Genomic DNA, 22,752 nt, shown 5'->3' with positions numbered 1-22,752 from the left:
GACAGTTGGATGCTTTCCACATTCAGCTGTGCAAGTATAACAAATGCATATAGCTATAATAATGAATCTGACAGGCATAACTTGTCCAGGACACATTTAATCCTAAAATCAAAAGAAAAAAAACAACAACTATATTTCTTGAATGAAAATGAAGCTTATTTTAGGACCATTAAGATTATTTATTTATTTTATATATATATATATATATATATATATATATATATATATATATATATATATATATATATATATATATATATATATATATATATATATATATATATATATATATATATATATATATATACACACACACACGCATACACGTAATAATATTTTAATTAAAATATAAAGCACGTATGTAAAGTACACATGATAGTAGTACTTTTGTACTGAATTTACGTTGATTTTAATAAAAAATAATAATAAACGTAAAGAACATAATTTGGAGGGAAACTTTTAATGAAAATGTTACAATTTGGTGCTTAAAACCGGTTTTCTTTTACATTTGGAGTGAAATGCGACCTGGATATGAAGATAATTAATTCATTTAAAATGTAAAGGTATTTTCACAGCCTAGTGAAATGTTGGCTGACACCTTTGTGTGTGTTTTGAGAAACAAAATCATCAACATATATTTTATCAATAGTTAGACAGAATGTTTCCTGTTTTTTTACATTTTTTATTATTATTTTTTTTTTAAAGCTGTACGACTTTGCCAGATCTGAGCTATACAAAACTGCCTGGTATACCATGATAGTAGAAGTACCATCGGTAAACAGATGGCGAATAATACAAACATTTCATAATAGTGGAAGTAATTTTTTAAGCTCATGCTCATAATAGAAAACAATCCAACCTTTTTGTAAAACAACACTCTAAATCAGGTTTCTGTGGACGTGGTACATACGCAGGACAGAAATGAAGCTTGACAGCATGAGAATGATCTGAGGTAGCAAAAGATCACACACAATCAAACGCTGACCCAGAGATAGACAGCCGGAGGCCATAAATGTGCTTCATTCTTGAATAAATACAGCATTTTATTACGTTAAGCTCAAATCTTTTAGGGGGCAAAAGTATTACGGTGCGGTTTCACAGACGCCGTTCTCTCAGCGTTTATCATGGCAGCCCTTAAGGTGGAAGGGTGCTGAGACGAAGGGGTCAGTGGAAGTCCCATCAGACGTCAGACTGTGAAGATGCTCACCGCTCGGACTGTGTTCAGGGTCTGCGTTCACAGGTCCTTCGTAGTGTCTGGAATACTTAGAAAGTGCCTGGGGTCGAAAGGGCAGAGGGGTCACTTGGACGAGGATGCTCTGGTCAAGGGAAGAACCCGGATGGGGGTGTGAAAATCTCGGCTGGGCCACCGGATTGGTGTAAACCTTTCCAGAAGCTTCCTTCTTTCTACCAAAGGGCGCCTGAAGGAAAATATCAGGCTGTCGAGGCTGAGCTAGAAGACGAGGAAACGGCGCATTGGCGAACACATCCCCGTCACCGTCGCCGTCGCTGTCTACGTCTTGACCGATTCGAAACGGAGCTTTGGAAAAGACGTCGCCGCTTGCATCTGTGCCTGCATGTTGGGCTTGCAGCTGTGGCGAGTGGTTCTGAGAAACCAGCGAGGACTGGTTTTCAAAGGGTCCCTCGGATTGGGAAGACATCTGGAGGTTTCTGGAAGACGTGGGACTTTGGTCGTCATCGTCATCCGAGTCTTGAAGTAACGGTCTGGAGCCACTGCAGTCCAGACTTGGCGTTTCTTCGCCGCTCACCTGTGACCTCTCCCCTTCTTTTTCTCCATCGTCTTCATCGCTGGAATGAAGGCAGGCCTCCTCCACAGGGTTCTCGAGGTCACTTCCCTCTAAATGCGATCCATATCCATCACTCTTGCTTCTGGCTTCTGCAAAACAGAAAACCGTAAAAAGCAAATTCATTGTTAGTGACATTTTTACCAATACGCTACAGTTTGAATTAGTGCTGTCAAACGATTAATCGCATCCAAAATAAAAGTTCTTGTTTACATAATATATGTGTGTACACTGTGTATATTTATTATGTATTCAGTATATAAATACAAACACATGCATGCATATATATATATATATATATATATATATATATATATATACACAAAATATGTTATGTTTATATATTAAATATATTTATATATAATAGAATATAAATATATAAACGTGTATATACACACACACACGTAAATATTTTCAAAATACTGTGTGTGTGTGTATTTATATATACGTAATAAATATACACAGTACACATACATATATTATGTAAACAAAAACATTTATTTTGGATGCGATTAATCATTTGACAGCACTAGTATATATTCAATAGCAGGAACAATCAATGACAGTGACCAAAACATTTCCAAAACTAAAAATTGTGTCATTCTATAAATCTACAGAATAAAAAAAAAAAAAAAAAAAAAAGTGGGAATAATAGTCTATTGTTTGCAGCCTGTATCAGGACAATTGTTGCAACATTACTGTGCTTCTTCTACAGGACGGTTCACCCAAAAATGTATATTCTGTCATCATTTACTCATCCGTATGACTTTCTTACTCCAGCTGAACACAAAAGGAGGAATTATGAATTGAATTTGAGTGTGTTTTTTTCAAGCTTCAAAAAGGAAGCAAGTTTACTGAAGCTATACAGTTGCTGTGGATGCTATTTGACAGTTTAAGCCAAATTTAAGTCATTATTCCCTGAAAATCTGGACATCCAACATGGATACCATAGGGAGACGAAGTTCAGGAGAGATGTTGAGAAGTTAATCACCCTTTTGATTCATATCTTTTCAATTGGCCAATTAGGAGCCCATTGAGATGATTATCAAGTCTCTTCACCATAAGAAGCGATCATATGACTTTAGAATATAGGTATGAATCATTTTTATGGTGCTTCTGTGTTGTGAAGCTTGAAAACTCCACACTCCATTCATTGTAATTCAGTGAGGGAAAAAAAAAAGAAAAAGAAGTAGTACATTACTCAAAATGTCTCCTTTTGTGTTCCACAAGGTCAAACAGGTTTGGAACAATATTATGGTATGACATAATGACAGAATTTAGTTTTTTTTTTTTTTTGGCTGAACTATCCCTTAAGATGAAGATCTGTACGTTTAAGATCATTTAAACAGGATAGTCCAACCAAAAAAAACTCTACTCACCCTCATGTCGTTTCAAACCTGTATGACTTTCTTTGATGGAAGACAAAAGATCATTTTAAGAACGTTGGCAACCAACAAATTTGGTGACCATTGACTTCCACTGAATGGAAAAAGGCATTTCTCAAAATGTTCCATACAGGTTTGGAACACGACAGAGAGTAAATGACAGAATTTTATTCTTTTTGGGCAAACAAGTGAATAAAATTGTGAAAAGACAAATGATTAAGCATTCATTTACACAAGATGGCTACACAATGAAGCAATAAAGCAATACAGCACAAATAAAGCACATTCTACAACAGTGTAATAAACCACAGAAATACAGTACTACTGACTAATACCACAAACAGTCAACGTCTATGACAGCTACCACTGACAAACACAAACCTTGTTTCCAAAAACGATCACTTCAATAAACCAAACACATTTCTGAGAAATGTCAGAAGTCTAATGGTTCATAAACAAATAAATTGACAGGAAGAGCTACTCCTTATTTTCCGAAGGCTGTCAAGTTTTAATGCGATTAATATATGAATAATATGTAAATTGTCTTTTGTTATCCCACTTCCATTTAGTTTTGATGTGAATTTCTGATAGTTGCGCTAGCAATAGACAGCTGACCCTAATAAGCATGAAAAGCCATGGAAACAAGGAGGTTACAGAAAACACAAAGACTGAACTGAGATCAGAGCACAGACGTGAGTCTTACCTTCAGGATGAAGGAAATGGTTGGCATTAAATTCAGGATTAATACAGCAGCACACTAAGATTTAGTTAAAACAGTGCTGACATCCATGATTATCGGTGTAAAATTTGCTTTTGTTTGCAAATATATACTCAATAGCACTCATGAGGCAGGATGCAAAGTTCCAGCAGAAACTGTGCAATATATGAGAAATGCCTCTAAACCCAAAGCGTAAACACCTGTGCTACTGAATATGTATTGATTTGAAAAAGACAATATAACAACTCTATAAAGTGGCCTTAAAGAGAAAAATGAAATTTGTCAATTATACAACCTCAGGAGTCATGTCTGATTTTCTTCTGTAGAACATGAAATTATATTTTAAGAAAAGTCTCTATTTTGTCCATAAAAAGGACGTCAACGGTCATTGCAACTGTTTGGTTACAAACATTCTCCACAGGAAAAATAAATAAATAAATCACACAGGTTTGGACTGACATGAAGGGGTAGAAATGATAGGGAATTTTAAATATAGTCTTCACATTTTGAATGGATGCTGTTTATCAGAAGTCACATAAAACTATATTTTGATTAAAGCACTGTTTGAAAAATATGAAACTGGTGCGCTCGTGTGAGCTAACTCTCAATCCCTCACTGAGCAATATGTCACAATAAATAATAAGGACAAAGTGCCTCTTACTTTAAAAGTTAATTTTAATTTTAATTACAACATGGGCACATTCATCCTTAAAGTTAAAAAATTTAAAAGGTGAACAGAGAAGAGAGTGAAAAAGAGTGGGGTTATTTATTTCAGTAAACAAATAATGATAAATTAATTAATAAAGCCCTCAAAAGCACTCATTTAAATGAAAGGCAAAGCATCATCTATCCCAGCATGAACACCTACCTACTTGTGCATGATAAATTGAAAATCATTACCATTTTATTGCCCATAAAGTCTCCTCCAAACTGCCAACACATTATTCACCGAAGTCACAATTCAGGAGTCTATTAATATGTCAGTGAGCTGTTAGAAATGTGCAATATACACTAACGTTCAAAAGTTTACGCAGTCAGTAAGATTGTTGTTTGTTTTTAAAAAGATGCTTTTAAAAAAAGTCTCTTATGCTCACCAGGACTGAATTTATTTGATTAAAAATACAGTAAAAACAGTAATATTGTGAAATATTACAATTTGAAACAACAACTTTGTATTTTAATATATGTATAAACGTAATTTATTCCTGTGATGTAAAGCTGAATTTTCAGCATCATTAGGCCTACTCCAGTCTTCAGTGTCACATGATCCTTCAGAAATCATTCTAATATGCTGATTGGCTGCTCAAGAAACATTTCTGATTATTATCAATGTTGAAAACATTTGAAACATTTGTTTCAAAAGACTTGGATAAAAAGTGAAATTAAATGTCTTTACTGTCACTTTTGATCAAATTAATGCATCCCTGCCCAATAAAAGTATTCATTTATCATTTTTTATTTATTTATTTTTTAATCCAACTGACCCCAAATTTTGAGCTGTAGTGTAATGGAAGTCACTGCATTTGAATGTGGCACATACAACACAGACTAGGACACAACTATCTGTTCCCATCTACACTTTTATTTAATATCCTTCTTTTCAGAATTTTCATTGTCGCATAAAAACACAGAATTCGGCGCTCGATAACATACGGAAAATTGGATACAACCATGGCATTCCAGTATAGATAAGACTTTTTTCGTTGTTGTTGTTGTTGTCGTCATAATTTTCTCCTGACATGGGCTCTAATACACACTACAACACAAGACAGACGTCAGACTACTTAGCCACAGCGCTAAGTGCATATCTAAGAGTAACACGAGCACTACAGTCAGATTGCATAGGTCAGCCACATTAAAACAAGCAAAGGGAGGAAGAGGAAATAGAAAAAAAGAAATTAAGGATTCGATAACACAAAAACTTTCAATCTCATGACAATTCATAACTATGAAATGGTGGCTAATTTGTATGAATTTGTACAATCTCATTTGTACATTTTCTAACAATTTGCTTATGTCCCACTGATGGTTAGATTTTGGGTGGACCCTCACGCACATGATTTTTTCGAAAAATTGCATGTTTACGACAGGTACAAATTCATACAAAATCGGCAGCTCGTAAAATAGTTATATTTTCTCATGAGATAGGGTAGTAATATTACAGAACAATGTTCTACCGATGCAACATTTGCACAAGCTTCAAACAAAACAATGACTCAAAATAAAACAATGCTCTTAGCATTTAATAAAAAACATTAATGTATACTCTATAAGCAGTTACATCGCAAAAGAAATGATTCTGTTTTATTACAGCTTCCACACATCTAATTATGAAAATCCAAACATCATACAGTACATATAGTACAGAAAGACATATTTTCTTATATCGAGCTCTATATGGTTTTATATTTGATATGTGATGATAAATGTGTCTTTGCAGAGATTCGTCAAGAGTCGACATGTCGGACACCTGCTGTCTACACAGCAATGTAACATCAGCTTTAGAATAGTGATAGACTGATATATAAAGGCAATATTTCACCATTTTGAAATATTCGACATAAGCCGATAACTATACCCGCTCAGCCGATTAACAAAAAAGTTAATTTGAAGGATAATAAGCTATTGCTGTTGTCAGCTTTTTATTTTTGAGTGCATGTGGAGTAAAATAGGTTTAATTTCAGGAATTTACAATATTTTATGTTTAATTTTGTCATTAGATTGTATTATAGGATTATAGGTATTAATATCAAATCATTTGTGATTACTAAAAAATTAGTGCTGTCAAACGATTAATCGCGATTAATCGCATCCAAAATAAAAGTTTTTGTTTACATAATAAATAAACACAGTACACATACATATATTATGTATATATAAATATACACAAATACAGTATATATTTTGAAAATATTTACATCTATATACACACATTACTATATTTATATTATTATATTTTATAATAATAATATTATATATAAACATTAAATGTTTCTTAAATATATACATACATGTGTTTGTATTTATATATACACACATAATAAATATACACAGTACACACACATGTAACTTTTATTTTGGATGCGATTAATCGCGATTAATTGTTTGACAGCACTAGTAAAAATTGATTGATGAGAGCAAATTATCTCAGGGGTGCGTTTCCCACAAAACATCAGAATTTGCGGATTTACTACCACAGTACGATACATCGTTGGAGAAATTAACTAGCTAGTTGCAACTGTTTCCTAAAACAGTAGTAACATGTTCGCACCTCTGTCGTTTGAACCATACAGTATAGGACTGTCGTTAATGACGTCATGCACAGTAATAACTTATGCTAATTAATTGATTCAATTAGTGTCGTTTTATTATAGTTAATTTACACAAAACAACAGAAAGCCATTAATTTTTTTAATCACATTTACATGCAGTATCTAATTGGTGCACGCTTTATTCTAATACATGCTGCTACTCGGTCAGCAGTTTTCTCCACTTCGTAATTTTCTCAGAAATACCGCCATAACGAACGTGGCACCTGATGACTATTATTGTTTCCTGTTTTGCTTTATTTGATGATTTATTCATTCATGCTTCTACCCATAGGTCAAGAGCTGTAGTTGCAACTACAAAAATTTACAATGCAAAGAATATTTTTTGGAACTACAGTACGTTTCAGGAAACCGTTAACTAGCAGCCATAGTTGGCTAACGATGCTTTTGGGAAACACACTCCAGTTGTGAACCAGTTTGAACACAAAACAACTGATTCAATTGAACAAGTCACTTACAAATCAGAATCGCATTACTCAAAATAGATGAAGTTAGACATAACTAGAAGAAATGATATTCATTGCTGCAATATCCATGACTTTTCCAAGCCAGCAAAACACAACTTTCCCAAAAATCTGTATTGCCTGTTGAATAACACAGTTTGGTCGACAACTAGTTATTTTCCGGCAGTAACTCAAGAATGATTCATTGTTTTATTTGAATCTCTTATTTTTGGTAAACGTCACATAGTAGACGAGACCTCAGGAAGAGCAGTCCGTCATAGGCTCAGTCTAAACACAGTTAATTTAGAAAACTTACAAACACACATCTATTTTAAATTGAAATCTTAAGAGGTTAAGATTCAAAATAGAGGTTCGTATTCGAGGAGGTAATGGCTAAAAATAAATAATGCCTTAAATTTACATTTATCATTTCAAGCTTGATAGAAGAAATGTTATTGAACACTGAATCTTTTCAAAACTGCAGAACTCTGATAGTCGCTATCTGTATATTCAAGTTTATCCAAAACAGCCTTCACGTGACAGGCCCAGAGCAGAAACACAGGCAGAACGTGACACAAGAAAATCCAACTGACAGAACTTTGTGCTCTAACATACAGATAAATATTCTTTATCATATTACATTTATCTCGAGGATAATACATTTGTAGAGAATGAATGTACAAACTGAGAATCTGTACAATCACAGCCTAATTTACCCTCGATATGATGGATGTTTTTGCTTCATCTACATAGTGCATTTACCCTTTATGTGTCTTTGCATAACTGGATTGAAATTATAAATATTAAATGTATACTATGGGGGTAGCACAGAGCACAATAATTGTCAGGCATAGCAAAGAGCAAAGAAAAAAGAAGCATGGGGTATAAATGAACAAGTTAAGGAAGAAATGAATAAAGCAGAAGAGAGAGAATGACTGAAAAAATAAATGATGGGATGAAAGAACATCACAGAGGAACAAAATAATGAATACAGCAGTGACAGATTCTAACAACTGCAAAGGAAAACACCTCGACGGGTGTTCAAATGTTTGACTGGTGGTGACGTCTACTTTGCAGGATAAACTAAATCTAATAATGTGGGTGGGAAAATTTTTACTTTACGACTTTTAAGGACCAACACATACAAGTATGTGAACGCTAACACTTCTAGCTAGGCTCCATTTCTGTTTTATTGGCACAGGCATTTTAAGGAAGCTATCAGCTTTTTGAGTACTGTGGTTTGATACCAACAATGCACCTAACAAAAGTTTGCAGTTTCATTCAAAAGTTTGGGGTCAGTAAGATTTTTTTATTTTCTTTTTTAAGTGATCAATACAATGCAATTAATTTATCAAAAGTGACAGTATAGAAATTTATGTAACAAAAAATTATATTTCAAACAAATTGTTTGTTGAACTTTCGATTCATCTAAGTAATCCTAAACAAATAACATCTCACAAATATTGATACATTTTTGAATCGCTTGAATTTCTTTAAACAACAAATCTGACATAAATGTGGTAACAACATGGTAATACCACGTTAACTTTTTTTTAAAAAAGTTTACATCTTTGCACATTCACGTGTTGCTAAGATGTTATTAATCAAATGCAATATAGGTTTATTTGAAAGACATTAAATTATAAATGATTTATGAGCTTAAATTCTACTAGATCAAAACTGACTCGTGAATACAAAAGGTATATGCTGATTTTGACTGCGTCGGGGGAGTTTCTGTTTTCAATATCGATTACAATAAATCGGTTTCTTGAGCAGCAAACCAGCATATTAAAACATTTCTGCAGGATCATTTGACCCTCAAGACTGGAGAAATTATGCTGAAAATTCTACTTTACCATAATAATATTTCACAATACTGCTGTTTTTACTTTATTTTTATCAAACGAATGTAGCCTTGGTGAACATCAGACTTCTTTCGAAAACATTCAAATATCTTACCAACCTCAAACTTTTGAACTGAAGTGGTTTAAATCAAATCCATTCCTGCATTACTTCTCATTGAACAGTCAGTTTTATTTTGAAACGCCACATGATCGAAGATAAAGAATTTCATGTCGTCTTTAAAGAACCGTAATCAATTGAATTTGACTTTCGGCTTGATATCACTCCTAGCTGAGCCGCATATTTCGGAAGTTGACATAAATAATCACTGGTTGCCATGTTTTGACATCCTGAAGCATGAAGCATAAATCAATGATAGAGTGATGAGAATGTTTATGGATCAGCAGAAGAGAGACATACAGCAAATGTGAAAAGAATGTCAAAGGGAAATGTGCGCAAGGGTGGACAGGGTTCATGGGACTACTTCAGATTGAGGTTTTTAAGCTCTCGCTATATTTGTAAGAATTGCACGCTGCCCTCTCCCTGTCTCTCTATTCATCTGCCTCTCTCTGTTTCCTCTACAAGTCGATGAGTTGGTCCACCAGCAGAAGGGAGCGTGCCAGCGAGGGCAGACTGGTCTCAGAACTGCCACTGTTGCTGCGCGAGTGACCACCTAGAACATGCCGGAAAGAGGAAAAGAGAAAGAGTGAGGAGAGAGAGAGAGAGAGAGAAAAAGAGAAAGGAAAAGAGGTGAGAAACGAGAAGTGTGAGAAAGAATGAGGATGAAAAGAAGATGTTGACGGAGGGTGAGTGAGGGATGAGGGGTGAGAAAAGAAAAGAGGAAAGAGAAAAAGCAAAAACCAGATGAATAGCAGGAAAGAGAAAGCATAAAACGCTAAAAGATAACAGAACAGCATCAAAGTAAGGATTATGTGTGGGAATAGCGGAATATTTTAAAGAGCATGGCAAGAAAGAAAAACAAAAGCCCCAAGTCTTAAGGGTGAATCATGTTTGCTGTAATGCTACTCATAGTTCACATTTTAATTTAATGTATTATTTTTATTGTGCATGACTCCCACTTACTTGAATATTTTATGGATAAAAAGCCAAGTCGTATTTCAACCCAAAATCAAAAGATATAAGCTATTATATTTTGCATGAAGAAACAAATTCAAGCCAATTTTAGTTTGTTTGTTTGTTTTTTTGACAGTTAGGCACATTTTCCCTCAAACTCATTACACTACTGTCAAAAGTTTGGGGACAGTAAGATTTTTTCATGTTTTTGAAATTCTTCTTTTTTTTCAGGATTTTTGAGGAATAGAAAGCTAAACAGAACAGCATCACATCTGAAATCAAAACCTTCTGTAACATATATATATATATATATATATATATATATTTTTTTTTTTTTTTTCAACTGCCACTTTTGATCAATTTAATGTATCTTTGCTGATTAAAAGTATTACTTTATTTAAAAAAAAAAAAAAAAACAACTCTTCTTGACCTCAAACTGTACATACAATAAATATATAAATAAAAATATATTAATTCATGTTCAAATTATTTTATCAGTATTTTTTAATGAGAATAACCACTGACAATAATGGGTAAAAAGATCACTACACCAAAATACAAAACAAAAGCCCCCCACTATGAATGCCAAAATAAAAAAGTCACAATGCAAAACATAATTGCCTTTTTTTCTTCTTTTGATTTTGGGGTGAAATATGATCCAGACATGTTTTTCATAAGACAGAATGAAGACAGTTTTTGATGCAAAAAAGTGTTTCCTATTCTGTTTCACTACTCCAATCCAGGTTTAATAACGGCAAAGACGCCAGTGTCTAACAGTGCAAAACCACTTTCTGTTTGATAAGTTTGCAACCGTACTTCTACACTTCGGGGTAAATTAGATGCATGTGCTCTCTTCCAGAAACTTTTGCTGTTATCTCAACTCCCTTACCTTGGCTGGAGCTTTTGGAGATAAGCACTGGAATTGGGTCAAACTGGTTATCGGAGCTTTGGTCCCCAGTCTCAGAGGACTGGAAGCCTGAGAGAGCCTGGTGAGCTGCATCAGAGACTGCAGGAAGAGGTTAGTGCCACAGCAGACCGGCAGAGAGAAAACAAAATAGAAAGAGATTAGGAAGAAAGTTTGAGAGAGGGGGAAAAGAGAGTGACGAGTATAGATAAGCAGGAGCAGGTGGGTAATGTAAGTAATGTCCTAAATGAGCATCAAGAGACTTTCAGAAATATGGAGTGCTTCATTTGTCAAGGCCTATTCTGAGCACAGAGCACAAACCATCATCACCATTTGACTCAGCATGTTGGCTAATTTCATTTATTTGCTCAAAACCTAAAACCTTTTCTTGATTAAAATTGGTTTCTATTTCACAAGCTGATTAAAACTGGTTTCTATTTCAGCTGCTGTGTTTTGAAACCCATTTGAATTCTCACTGGTTGAAAATCATGCTACACTATCTGTACATTAAAACATGAAATGCTCTAATTTCTATGTTTGATGTTGCTGGTCAGGGGGGTATTCCAGAAAGCAGGTTATGTGACATGCCCAGTTATGTTTAAGGGCAAGTAAGTATATTTACTCAGCTTTCGTTTCCAAAAATGAAGGTAACTTTCAGGCTATAAGTAGCCGTAGAAATGCCTATATTAGTGCTGTCAAATGATTAAATGTGATTAATTTCATCCAAAAAAAAGTTTTTATTTACATAGTATGTGTGTGTGTACTGTGTATATTTATTATGTTTATATAAATACACACACATTCATGTATATATTTAAGAAAAATTTTGTGTTTATACATTAAATATATTTATATGTAACAAATTATATGAATATACAGGTGCATCTCAATAAATTAGAATGTCGTGGAAAAGTTCATTTATTTCAGTAATTCAACTCAAATTGTGAAACTCGTATATTAAATAAATTCAATGCACACAGACTGAAGTAGTTTAAGTCTTTGGTTCTTTTAATTGTGATGATTTTGGCTCACATTTAACAAAAAATCTCAACAAATTAGAATACTTCATAAGACCAATAAAAAAAACATTTTTAGTGAATTGTTGGCCTTCTGGAAAGTATGTTAATTTACTGTATATGTACTCAATACTTGGTAGGGGCTCCTTTTGCTTTAATTACTGCCTCAATTCGGCGTGGCATGGAGGTGATCAGTTTGTTATTACTGAAATAAATGAACTTTTCCATGACATTCTAATTTATTGAGATGCACCTGTAAATATAGATGTAAATACATGTAAATATTTTCAAAATATATGCTGTGTGTATATTTGTATATACATAAATATACACAGTACACAAACATATATTATGTAAACAAAAACTTTTATTTTGGATGCGATTAATTGAGTTTAATCATTTGGCAGCACTTAATATATACAACCTGAATTCCGGAAATGTTGGTGCTTTTTTAAATTTGAATAAAATGAAAACTAAAAGACTTTCAAATCACATGAGCCAATATTTTATTCACAATAGAACATAGATAACAAATGTGTAAACTGAGAAATTTTATACTTTTATCCACTAAATGAGCTCATTTCGAATTTGATGCCTGCTACAGGTCTAAAAAAAGTTGGCACGGGGCAACAAAGGGCTGAAAAAGCAAGAAATTTTGAAAAGATTCAGCTGGGAGAACATCTAGCAACTAATTAAGTTAATTTACATCAGGTCTGTAACATGATTAGCTATAAAAGGGATGTCTTAGAGAGGCTGAGTCTCTCAGAAGTAAAGATGGGGCGGAGGCTCTCCAATCTGTGAAAGAGTGCGTAAAAAGATTGTGGAATATTTGAAAAACAACGTTCCTCAACGTCAAATCTCATCATCTACAGTGCATAGCATCATCAACAGATTCAGAGAAACTGGAGAAATCTCTGTGCGTAAGGGACAAGGCCGAAGACCTTTGTTGGATGCCCGTGGTCTTTGGGCCCTCAGACGACACTGCATCACTCATCGGCATGATTCTGTCATTGACATTACTAAATGGGCCCAGGAATACTTCCAGAAACCACTGTCGGTAAAAACACAGTCCGCCGTGCCATCTGCAGATGCCAACTAAAGAGCTATCATGCAAAAAGGAAGCCATATGTGAACATGGTCCAGATGCGCTGTCGTGTCCTGTGGGCCAAGGCTCATGTTTCTTGTTGGAAATAACCGACGCCGTGTCCTCCGGGCTAAAGAGGAGGGAAACCTTCCAGCGTGTTATCAGCGTTCAGTTTAAAAGCCAGCATCTCTGATGGTATGGGGGTGCATAAGTGCATACGGTATGGGCAGCTTGCATGTTTTAGAAGGCACTATGAATGCTGAAAGGTATATAAAGGTTATAGAGCAACATATGCTCCCCTCCAGACGACGTGTATTTCAGTAGGACAATGCAAAACCACATACTGCAGCTATTACAACAGCATGGCTTCGTAGTAGAAGAGTCTGGGTGCTGAATTGGTCTGCCTGCAGTCCAGGTCTTTCACCTATAGAGAACATTTGGCGCATCATTAAATGAAAAATACGTCAAAGACGTATATCAGGCAAGAACGGGACCAAATTCCAACACCAAAACTCCAGAAACTCATAACCTCGATGCCCCGACGTCTTCAAACTGTTTTGAAAAGAAGAGTAGATTCTACACCATGGTAAACATGCCCCCGTCCCAACTATTTTGAGACCTATAGCAGGCATCAAATTTTAAATGAGCTCAATGAGTAAAATTTCTGTTTAAACATTTATGTCATGTCATCTATGTCATCTATATTATTGTGAATAAAATATTGGCTCATGTGATTTGAAATTCTTTTCGTTTTCATTTATTCAAATTTAAAAAACGTCCCAACATTTCCGGAATTCGGGTTGTATATATCAGGGTCATTTCCTCCGAGGAGGCAAGGGAGGCAGTGTCTCCTCTCCTCAAAACTGGATGAGAAAATAATCGATATTACAAAAATAAAACAGCGCAATATGACTAAATATGATATTAAAAGTCTAAAAGTCATTCGTTTTTATAAAGTAACTGTCCAACAGCGACACCCGCAGGTAAATTTACAGTGGAGGCATGTCTACCTTCGGTCCATTGACTTTCTACAGAGACCCCTTAGCGTGCCGTGACTTTTCGAGGCTCATTGAGATGAATTGGGGAAAGTCACGTGAAAGGGGGCAATGCCTCCATCGCGCTATAATTGGACATGATCGGATATGATTGGTTCTTGCGATAAATCCCGCCTCTTGTTTTCGTGCGAGCTCTCGGTCTGAATGAAGAAAATTATGGCGATTGACTAATAAGTAGTGCTGTCAATCGATTAAAAAAAATTAATCGCGTTAATCACAGTCATGGACTGCGATTAATCGCAATTTTAAAATACTAGGATTTACCTGTAAATGTGTTGAAAAACAAATGTATGACAAACTAGTTTAGGGAAACAGAACCTTTCACACTTCCGCCAGGTATGAGACATAATCCTTATTATTCTTTTATTTTTATTCAGCCATAAATCAACCTTTAAACTGGCGATAAAACGTTTACCAAGCCACATCGCTTCAATCCCAGTATACATTTACCCAACTATTATCAAAAGTATTTCTAAATAAATACAAAAAAAAAAAAACATTTCTTGCGACCTTACATGAAGTATTATGACAAAATGCATTATGAAGAAGAACTGGACCTGTTCTGCAGGTGCATTAGAGCTAACATTAGCATTATGCTACATAAGACAATTTATGAGATTAATAGTACACTTTTACTCAGAACTCCCTTCAAACTACCATCGAGGGTTTGTAATAACTTCCTTTTACGATCACATGTGGAATTTGGTCGTTTACTGTTGTTAAAATATGCTATGTATAGCCTTTTATATCGCTGCACAAATTAGCATTTCAAATGTACACATTCAACTCAAGAAAATCACATACAGACCATATCTATCTTAATCATGTGTTTCTTATCTAATATAATCTACAGTGGCTGTTTATTTCTGCTGTGTAAAAGCCATAACATGTATGCTCTGCTGAAACTCACGTTGTTTGATGTTACAACCGCCTCTCCGTTCTTAAGTTGCCAGGGACACATTCCAAGTATAATACACATTAGTAAAAGGATCTATTTTAATTTTTATTTGTCTATATACACTTTGGGCAGTCGTGGTACATTATAAAAGTAGCCCCAAAAACCGCAACCCACGGCTCTGTAATTTTTTCCCGCGACTGTATTTTCAAAACAGCCCACTTGTGCTGCTGCCCTGGCAACACTGGTTCGCTGTACCCTCATCACACAATGAGCGATAACCTTCCGCGCTGCGATGACGGGAAGAAGTTGGGGTAAAACCGTAAAAATTTTTTGATTAAATCGCATGCGTTAACGTTGACACCCCTACTAATAAGTAAGCAACTCTCCCGCTTAGATATCACTGCTTTGTGTCAAGTCAAAATGAAACATGAAATGGCTTGAAAACATGATGACTGCCAGTTTTTAGTAAGCATTCAGCTTGATGAATTGAAAGATGCATCTTCGTGCCTGTGACAATGTTTGGTGACAGGGATTTTATGACCCAAAAATAAATTGACTATTAAAAAGAACAGCTGAACATCAGTTTACAAATAAAAAATGTGAGTGTCTATTTACAAGTGCAAAGAGGTTATTTACACTAACTCCACCCACCAACGTGTGATTACAAAGCATTACAGAAGACTAGCTTTCAATAACAGTTCCAGTGGCGCAGATGGTGAAGTCGTTTTTGACGCGATCGACCCGAGTTCGAATCTGCGTTCTGCCGAACTTTTTGTCCTACTTTTTCAAATCAGTTATCACGTCGGAATGGCATGTATTTTCAATAATAATGAAGGAAATAATCTAAAAGTTGAACTTAAAGTATCGGGTAGGGTTAGGGAGGGATTTATTGCCCCATAAGTGATCCATTTAATAATTTGAATTAAAATTATAATTTACACTCAATGTTATTATTGCATACTGTTTTATAATGTACTACAATACTGAGGTGCAGATCATTGTAACTATTTGCAATAAGTAGTATAAATAGCAGAAAATCCTAGGTGTAAATAGAATCTATAGCTATTTGCACTTAGTGTAAACTATATTGTGTGTGTGTGTGTGTGTGTGTGTGTGTATGTACGTATTTATATATACATAAATACATACACACAATATAGTGCTGTCAACCGCATCCAAATTAAAAGTTTTTGTTTACATATTATGTGTGTGTACTGTGTATATTTAAAAAAAATAAAAATTACATGTATTTACATGTATATATTTATATTCATATATAAATATAATTTAATTTACAAGCATAACATTTTTCTTAAATATGTACATGCATTCTTGTTTTACCCTGGAAAAACACCAGTTCCATTAAACTGGATGTGTTCAGGAGTAGAGACAAAATGTTGTAAATAAATATCATTAAGAACAAATATACTTAACATTTTCTGTTGCTGAGTCATGACAGAAGTTTAACTGGCTTTGGAAGAAGAGTTTACACTAATGTCTACTATAGAAGCTCTATGCATTTGGCAGAGACATTTATTTATGCAACTAGCATTGCATTCAATGTTTACATTGTATTAGTTCCCTGGAAATTAAACCCGTGACGTTGATGTTTTTAGCGCCATGCTCTACTGTTTAGAGCTGGAGTAAATGCCTCAGAATGACACAAAACACAAATGTGATTTGACGCAATGTGTAAAATCAACCTTGCACATCCCCAGATGAGTGGATAATCCAAATATACACAACAAAACTCTAACCTATGGCTTGTTACATATACGACATGCAACTGAGGTGAATGTGCATCTGTTTCTTACCCTGGTGGAACTGTCCACTACTCAAAGCAGTAGTAGTAAACTGGTCCATAGATGGTGTAGGGAGAGATGAGGGCGATGAGGCCAGTATTAGACCCCCAGTGGAGGGGTGGGAGAGAAGCAGCCCATCCAAAAGAGAATCCTGTCCAACCAAAGACTCTGGAGGACACAAGGCAAGCGTGAAGAACAGAGAATGAAAGAGAACAGAAAGATGAGTTACAAGAGAAATAGAATATTGAGAATAGAGAGTGATGAACAAAAAGACATCCACAAAGTTCAGATGCGACACATAAAAGGGACTGCAAAGGAAATATGAAGGGAGAAAGGATGAGGAGAAAGTGGCACTGAGAACTAAGAGAGAAGCTCTGCAGTAGAAGTGAAAAAGGCCCACAATACTCTACGAAAGCGTGATTTTACATGATGTTGTTCTGAATGTGCCAAAACAAACATATATCTGCTGTAGTCTTCATTTTTTGGTCAGTAATCTTTCAGATCAGCTACTGTCATAGTGGAGAAACAGTTTAGTAACATTTCACACACTCCTAAAATGTTGGTGTGTTTAGAGCAATACATCTACGAAATTTGTTTGATTTTTTTTTCCCAAATTATGTTTTATTACCCCAAATTATGTTTTCCATTTTCCATTTTGTGGATTCTGTTTTAAAGTTTAAATAAATGTTAATAATCAAAAAGGATGTCTAATCAGTTGCATTCATAAACTTTTCCAAATCAATAATTTGAGTGCCCTATGATTGATGACTTATGTTGACAGGTTGTATTGAAGACCCTTGAGTTTGTGCGACTATGAGTACTTGAGTATTTGTAGTAGACAAAACAGCGCTACTCATTCATTCTGAGACAAGCAAAACATGCATAGACCATACCACAGCCTTACTTATTTATTCATCCAACTTTTACCAAATTCCCCATTATTCAGTAAAAAGAAGAATGTAAGACACCTTTATATTCCAGTCAAAAATAATGGCTACTAAATGAATGCTACCAAGTTTCAAAATAGTTTTTGGGGGCCACGATGATATCAGTGAAAATCTCTAATTATGCATGCAAATTAAACAAAGAACTACTAAGTACAGCCAACTGGCCCACAATAAGAGACGCACTCAAAATAATAACTCATGAAGTTAGGTGATCCACACTGGGATGTAGTTAGCTGTTTGGTCACCAGGTGGCTCTACTGACAATATAAACAGACAAAATAACAGTCCAACTTGGATTGCATGCATCAATTTCAGGAAAAGTGACACAGCACTTTGTGGCTTTTAAAGAAATATTCTGTACGTCATCACCCTAGTGTGACCAACAATGTGCCATTGGTTCAATCTTTTTGCTGCCAACATAATTAAGTACTCATCATTCAACCAAACCCCTCCACATGTTCTCATCAACAAGCGATGACAAGTTATATCACTTCTAGGTGAGGTCATGTGCTTATTGTGCAGAACCTATCAGCTTGTTTTCATCAGTGGACAGACATACTGCTGTTATTGATTCTCTTTTTTAAAAACACTATGGTGAATAAAGGATTTGCTGTATTTCCTGGCACATAGAAAATGCAGTAAATCAAGAGCAGGAAATGTGCCAAAGCAATCTCAATGAAATGATAACATGCTATGCCTTATTCAGCGATCACAAACCTGTGATCTATCAAGCACCATGCGACAATGCATTCTGCTTCAGTAGTGGTCTGCACTAAAGTGCAATACTTAAGCGTAAAGGGTTTGTTTAAAACCATAAGCATTTACAGGAAGCTTGTTTCATTCTAACAGCCATGCTACCTACTTATTGTGCTGCTACGGAGGTTCATAACTGGCAGTGATTATGTCATTCAGAACACCTTGCAGATTTTCCCAGCCCAATGTCAGCAGATTCAGTGCTTCAGTGAGCCGCTGTATGATAAAGAATAGAATCACATTTACAGAACTGCTGACCTGGTAGTGCAGCTGACCCAGGATCAGTCTGTAGAGGATCCAGACCAGGGATCAGAGAATCCATCCCAGCTGCAGAAATATAAAGAGAAAATGGGCAAATATGATGCTTTGTGTAGCAAAGGTACAGGTGAGAGAGATGGCCATGGTGACATCAATTCACACCATGCATGGAATAGCACTCTCTAAACCAGATCTCTTAAATATATACAGATGAAGACAAAGTTTACAGAAACTGTACAGGTGGAAAGATGAGACCGCTGTGAGGTTGTAAGTACAGGACAGACAAGAAGGAGTAGCCATTAAAAGAGACGATTAGGGACATCCAGGATTTCCAGGTGTTACTCTGAGCTGAACTGAGAAAACAATCAACATTAAAAGACCAATGGAGACCAATAACGCTATGTATCGGTTGTGGGGCTATAGCCAAAAAACAACAATAAAAAGACAAGCCGCTGGTTACCATGACTACAGTCTGCAGGACTGAAGGGGTCATTCAAGGGAAGGTCAGGGAGAATCAGGGAGGAAGAGGGCTCTGGAGACTTCAAACCCTCGATCAACTTCTCTACTCCATGAGAGAAGAGGAGACAGTGAGGAGAAGGAAAGAGAGGCGAGAAGGAGTGAGGAGGAAAAAAAAGAGAGGAGTCAGTAAAGAGAGGTGAAGAGGGAGGAGGAAACAGTGAGGAAAGGATAAGGGAGAGGAGACAGTGAGAAGAGGAAAGAAGACAGTAGGGAGAAGAGAATAGACAGTGAGGAGGAAACAGTAAGGAAAGGAGAAGAGAAATAGTAAGGACAAGAGGACACAGTGAGAAGCAGAGGAGAGGAAGTGAGGAAAGAGATGTTAAGTAAAGTGTTGCTCATAAGGAAAAAGTATATATGTTAAGAGAGTTAGTATAAGCATTCACCATTCTGAATCCTGCAGGAATATGAGAGCACAACCTACTTTAACTGAACAGCCCAAAATAAATAAATCCTTTAATACAAACATGTCAGAAGGATAAAAGACAAAAGGAAAAGTGGAAGTTTCTCAGACTGGCGTATCACCATACTTCTTGCACTCTTCAGTATGCATCATGTACTTTATATATTGCTAGTACGAGCATTTTGCATGTCTGGAATTGCCAAATGACCTACCACATCTGCTAGAGCATTCAGTAACGACAAAACACTTGCACTTGAATTCTGAGGACCACAGGTGTAGCACACTACAGTTTGAAAGAAACCTATTATTTGTGTTAGACAGACAATCTTTATTTCACAGGCTCAGGGTTATAACTTAAGCTGGAGGAGGAGAAAGTACTCTACTACCAGACAGGCTATTAGTTAAACTGGCAAACGGTCGGAATGGTGCAAATGTCACGGTTTCATTAAATCAGAAGCATGCGGATCAGTTGAGAATCGGACTTGTTACAGTGCTGGAGTTTTACTCACAGTCTTTGCGATAGAAAGGAGGACTTTGGGATGAGGGTATGGGGAGAGGAAGGGGTGCTCAGGTCACAGAACAGCAGAACGCTCGCTTTCCCCCTTTCACTAGGGCAGAGAATGAACCATCAACCTTTAAACATGAATGAAGTCAAAAAAGTTCTTCAAGTCTTAAAGTTCAACTGCTTCTGAATAAACAGACGCAACTAGAGTGTTGCCAGGGCATAGCTACGCAGTTTCTCGGGTATTCTGAATAGTTTTTAATCATAATTGTTATGCAGTTTCTAGGGTGTCCTGGATGGTTGCTAAAGTGTTCTGGTCTCAATTGGTCCCTAGATATGGCAACTAATTATGTCAGGAAAAGTGTGCGTGTCATAGATCACCATGGAGCTAGAGTACACATGCATTCCCCCACGGCTCTCAAAAGGTTTACCTGTGCTTTAAATTTACCCAGCATGATCTGGTGTGTCATCAGATTCAGAGAGGATTACCAGACTGTGCTTACGCAAGACTTCCAAGCGCTAATCCACTCTCTCTGCTTTCGGCTGAGAATCATCATGCATGCATCTCTTTTAGGCTGGGCGTGCACAGTACAATTTTCATACAATTTTGAGCCGAATCCTGACTATTGCAACTTTTTTTTTTTTTTTTTTTCAGTCGAAGACTGAATTTCAGCTTTGCTGTGTGTGTTTTGGTGTGCAGTGTACTGCAATCGGATGGTCAGATGAATTTCTGGCATGTCAGAAACAAAACCATGGCAACATATCGAGTGGTTTGGATCGAAGTTATGGAGGCTACACAGTCACGGGGTCCACGTGTTTATTTCACCCGTTTAGTGTGAGCAGTCACGACGCAGCTCGACGATCCGACCGTATAGTGTGAGAGGGTAAACGTACAAGCTCACGTACCCATTAAGCACACTTCCATTTTTGAGATTGGATTATAAAAAGAAAAAAATTATTTATTACTACTTGATGTCTTAACCAACTGATATGTGTGTTACTATATACCTCCTACAATTTCAAGTCAGTCAGACCCTTGCACACTGAGATATGGCCCTCCATGTGTTCACTCTGTCTGGCGGCCATTTTGAAAGCTGTCTAAAAACTTTCACCAAAAGCGGAGCCCCTTAAATGTGCATTTTTAGATGTTTAAGCCTTTATTTTGGGTGAGTTTCACTACTTATTGTAAAATTAAGAGATTAATGTTCAGACTTATGCATATTATAACCTAGAACTTGGATGTGGGAAATAATTACATTAGATCCAAAAGATAGTTTTAGCAACATAGCGCAGATGCTACAGAACACAGTTAGCTGACTAGCTGTATAAGATTGTGTGCTACGCTAACATATTACTTCACAGGCATTACTGGCTTGTCCTTTTACATCCATAATATTATGACGTCCGTTCATCTTCGGAACACAAATTGAGATATTTTTGATGCATCCCGTGAGCTCTCTGACCCTCCCATAGACAGCAAGGATCCTAACACGATCAAGGTCCAGAAACGTAGCGAGGAGATCTTTAAAATAATCCATGTGACGTCAGTGGTTCAACCATAATTTTAATAAGCTACGAGAATACTTTTTATGCGCAAAGAATACAAAAATAACGACTTTATTCAACAATTCGTCTCCTCTGCGTCACTCTATAGCGCCATTTTGGAGAGTATCACATACGTAAATAAAGTATGCTGTTCTGTGTCAGCAGCACCATACGTGGATATATTGCTTATGTTGTTTATGCCGTTTACATTTTGATCTGAACGTAAACAATGAATCCACGTGCATACGTTGTTTATGTATGTGATACTCTCCAAAATTGAGCTATAGGGTGACGCGGAGGAGACGAATTCTTGAATAAAGTCGTTATTTTTGTTTTCTTTGCGCATAAAAAGTATTCTCGTAGCTTATTAAAATTATAGTTGAACCACTGACGTCACATGGATTATTTTAAAGATCTCCTCGCTACGTTTCTGGACCTTGATCGTGTTAGGATCCTTGCTGTCTATGGGAGGGTCA

The 22,752-nt window shown here is 36.0% G+C and overlaps 1 protein-coding gene across 8 annotated transcripts in view; it reads right to left on the bottom strand.

Annotated features, from left to right (window-relative positions):
* Positions 1-313: 313 nt before the first annotated feature.
* Positions 314-22,752, bottom strand: part of aak1a (AP2 associated kinase 1a) — a 60,383-nt gene continuing 37,944 nt past the window's right edge. For 2 of the 8 annotated variants that reach the window (XM_058784848.1, XM_058784852.1), the window contains 5 exons: positions 19,771-19,872; positions 19,311-19,379; positions 17,365-17,520; positions 11,483-11,599; positions 314-1,894 (listed from right to left, as the gene is read on the bottom strand). In XM_058784848.1, the coding sequence (XP_058640831.1) occupies positions 1,113-1,894; positions 11,483-11,599; positions 17,365-17,520; positions 19,311-19,379; positions 19,771-19,872 (1,226 nt within the window). In that variant the 3' untranslated portion in view covers positions 314-1,112. Of the gene's footprint in view, positions 1,895-5,465; positions 10,193-11,482; positions 11,600-17,364; positions 17,521-19,310; positions 19,380-19,770; positions 19,873-22,752 lie in introns of those variants that run through there. The other 6 variants (XM_058784855.1, XM_058784850.1, XM_058784849.1 and 3 more) reach the window with 6 other exon arrangements.

Source organism: Onychostoma macrolepis, chromosome 08, assembly GCF_012432095.1.
Source record: "Onychostoma macrolepis isolate SWU-2019 chromosome 08, ASM1243209v1, whole genome shotgun sequence".
NCBI lineage: Eukaryota > Metazoa > Chordata > Actinopteri > Cypriniformes > Cyprinidae > Onychostoma > Onychostoma macrolepis.
This window is presented reverse-complemented; position numbering and strand designations above follow the sequence as displayed.